This window comes from Trichophyton verrucosum (assembly GCF_000151505.1).
Source record: "Trichophyton verrucosum HKI 0517 chromosome Unknown contig00108_1.f1.exp, whole genome shotgun sequence".
Classification (NCBI taxonomy): domain Eukaryota; kingdom Fungi; phylum Ascomycota; class Eurotiomycetes; order Onygenales; family Arthrodermataceae; genus Trichophyton; species Trichophyton verrucosum.
In genome coordinates this window covers 1-3,503 of record NW_003315567.1, presented here as the reverse complement: position 1 = coordinate 3,503, position 3,503 = coordinate 1, and the positions used below count along the sequence as shown (strand labels likewise).

Here is a 3,503-nt window from a genome sequence, read left to right as displayed (position 1 = left end):
TGCTGTCCACTTGTCTGATTGACTGCCAGGATTTAATTGTCGAAGTACATAAGAAGTAGTGTTTGGGTGAAATGTAGAAACTGAGCAGGCAGTCGTCGCCCGTCGTCAAAAGAAGGCTTCGACTTCTTTCTGCCGTTCTTCACCGCGCAGCCCGATTAGGAAGTCAGGTTAGCAACTCCAGGCCGACTTCGAGATATAAAACTTCGTCGGGACATAAAATGCTACTGCTGCGCCGTTCTCTCGCTCGTCCAGCAGTGTAGACAGTGATGGCCTTTTCTCCATACATAAATGGTTCTCCACAAGCATGCAGGTTTAGTCAAGCCAGAAAGGCAAAAATAGTTAGTTTAAACTGAAAAGAAAAAAAAAAAAGCATGGATGAGCCGCCAGCATCAACATCAAACCCAGCAGCACCAGCAACATCAAGCTCACCTCACCAGCAGCTGCCGCAAGACTGCGATCCAAACAGAGCTCCTGTCCCCTCAATTGAATCCAGTGCCGACTCCGGAGATATCGATCCCTTCTCTCCAACCCCGCCCTTCAGAGACCGACCGCGCCCTTCCCGCACGCCAGGCCGCTCACAATGCTCCGATAGCTCTCCTCGCGTTCACCTTAGCACCCCATCCACTCCACTGGGAGTTCCAACTCCCTTGTCTGTCATAGGCGCGTCGGACTTGCGTCTTCCTTCTGGATCGCCTCGTATACTCGAGCCGGAACCGCTTTGGTATCGCAGAGGCAGAACTTCACAGGTCGATGAGCTTCGACATGTCCTGGACCCTCCAAACACTCCAACCAAGCTAGCTTTATCACCGCCTGCCCTTCGTCACGCTCTTTCAACCTCCACGTCAGTTACTTTACCCGCCATCAGAGCAGTGGAAGCAATACACTCTCTCCCTTCGCTCTCAACCATCACATCTGCGGTCCCTGCGATGCAAAACACCTCCGACCTTGCCAGCACCCCGCATCAGCGTGAAAGCGCGACTTCCAACGCGATGGAAGACAATACTTCAGCTGCAGCTCCTATCGCTGCTCAGAGTTTGGGTCCTTCAACAGTCGAGAATTTTTGCCCCGATGCGCGTCATATTTTGTCCAGCAGCCCGGAGTCAATAAAGTACTGGGAAGCTATATTGGACCGCTGCAATACTAGCACTCGCATAACTAAGCCTCACATTGGGCAAAGAGACATGTTTGTGGTAGGAAACGTCACTATTAAGAGTGATCACCTTGATCCTAGTGGAGGGAGTGGTTATCATCTACTTGACGCAAACGAAGTCGCTGCAGTGAAGTTGGTCAAAGATGCGATCCCGGGCATCCAAGTACCACAAACCTATTTCAACTCAAAGATTAGAGGCCATGATACTTTGATACAATCTCGCATTCCAGGGCGGCCTCTCAGTGATATCTGGCCCTCGCTCACAACTCCGCAAAAGGAGAGCTTTAAGAGTCAAGCCCGTGACATCATCTTAAAGCTACGTCGAATAACGCCTGTCACCCTAAAATACCCCAGATACTTTGTGGCAGGTTCAGAGAAGGAAAGTCAACGGAAATTGACCGCAGAAGAAGTCCATAGCCTCTCACCGACTGATACCTGTGAGGACCTCGGTGTGGCCCATAATGATATGATCATGTCCAATATCATTGTGGATAATGATAGAATAGTCGGTCTTATCGGGTGGTCGAATGCTGGCTATTTCAATTGGAGAACTGTCAGCAGAATCCACGCAAAGGTTAGATGCGTAGACCCCAAGACCAACGCATCTATCCCAGAGTATCACGAATCAGAGGTTCCATGGCACGACCTCTATGAACCTACACAGGAATCTAAGAGGATTGAAATTGATGAAACAGCTACTCCTAAAGTGTCCACGCCGACAACGGAACTAAATCCGCTTCTGCCATCAGAAGAAGGCTCGTCACAAACGCCTGCTCTCACTCCCAGAAAAGTGGCAGACATGAAACGAAGCTCCGTATCACGGGCGTCCTCAGTTGACCGCTCATCACCAGCTCCATCACTGAATTCTCAGCCAGTCACAAAGAAGAAAGGACCTAGCGCTGCTTCCATCAAGAAGGGGACAGCCAAACGTACACCGGCGGCGAGCAAGAAGCGAAAAATAAACGAAATTGGAGACGTGGAGGATGTAAAATCTTCTCCCCTAGCTAAACCATCAACTCAAAGATATAAGAAGCAGGATTCTCAGTCAGCTGCCGGCTCACCTGCACCAGAAAACAAAGCGCCGAAGAAGGCTCGTTTACGGCGTGGCAAGTTGAACAATGACGATGACGATGAGGATGTTGATGAATCTGCTTTGTTTTGCATCTGTCGTAAGCCGGATAACCATACCTGGATGATTGCGTGTGATGGAGGCTGCGAGGATTGGTTCCATGGCAGATGCATGAATATTGATCCAAAAGATGCCGACTTGATTGACAAATACATCTGTAAGTCTATTCGAATTTAAGCACCCCCCAATGCTCCAAGCTAACCTGCGTTTAGGCCCAACTTGCGAAACAAAGAGCCCTCTACGTACAACTTGGAAGCCAATGTGTCGTCTTCGCGAATGTCGCCAGCCGGCCCGAGTTGATGCAAAACCACCCAGCAAGTATTGCTCGGACCAGCACGGGATAGACTATATGAAACAAGCAATGTCTCGAGGCTCAAGGCAGCCCAGCTCCAGTGCTGATGAACAGAGCAACAGAAGGCACAAAAACGAGGCGAGCAGAGGTGGAATACTCAATCTGGGAGAACTGAAGTCTGTTGTTTCCAAGGTCGACTCAGCCGACCAATTTCGGAAACTTGGTGCCAGCCCGCTATCGGCTCGTCAGGAGGAAGTTCAAGCACGGCTTTCAGACGCCATGGCTTCCCCCGGCCCGAACCAGAGCGATTCAGAGACCAAAGATGTAAATTTCGATTCCGAAGCGGATAAAGTTGCATTCTCCTCTAGCGAACGCCAACGACTCAACCAGCTTCGGAAGGAGAAATTGAGACTTGACAATCGCAAGGAGATGCTTCAAGCCCGGGATAACTTCATCGTTATTTCTAAGCAAAGAGTGAAACATGCATTTGACCGCCTTAAAGCCCATGGCTCAATTGGCAATTTACAGCCCAAAGACATCTGTGGCTTCGATAACCGGTTCTCTCTCTCTGACGAAGAATTCGACGAATGGCGGAAATCCGAAAAGGGGGCTTTGCTGCTCGCTGATTTTTCCGCTCAGGACAATGCCGGAGAAGCCAGCCCCCAGTTGAAAAGCGCAGTCGATGCCGAATCAGTTGAAGAGCTACTCCAGACTCTGTGCTTGAAGAAGCGTTGCGAGCGCCATAAGCAGTGGACTAAGGTTATGCAGCAAGAAGTGCTTTTTGAGCAATCAATCTTGAGGGAACAGTCCGATAAATGTCACAAAGATGCCGAGGAGTTGGTCAAGAAGGCCGTTCTTAGAATGTTCAGCAACGAGAACTAGATCCTTTCTCCCTTGATACTACTATCTGCTTCAATTTGCAGCATCCATAC

General features: G+C 49.7%; 1 protein-coding gene across 1 annotated transcript; it reads left to right on the top strand.

Annotated features, from left to right (window-relative positions):
• Positions 1-371: 371 nt before the first annotated feature.
• TRV_01250 (PHD transcription factor, putative) lies at positions 372-3,453 on the top strand (the record flags this gene model as incomplete). The annotated part of the gene is made up of 2 exons (XM_003024542.1): positions 372-2,436; positions 2,492-3,453. The coding sequence occupies 2 exons, from the start codon at positions 372-374 to the stop codon at positions 3,451-3,453; spliced, it is 3,027 nt and encodes a 1,008-aa protein (XP_003024588.1).
• Between the last annotated feature and the right edge of the window lie 50 nt (positions 3,454-3,503).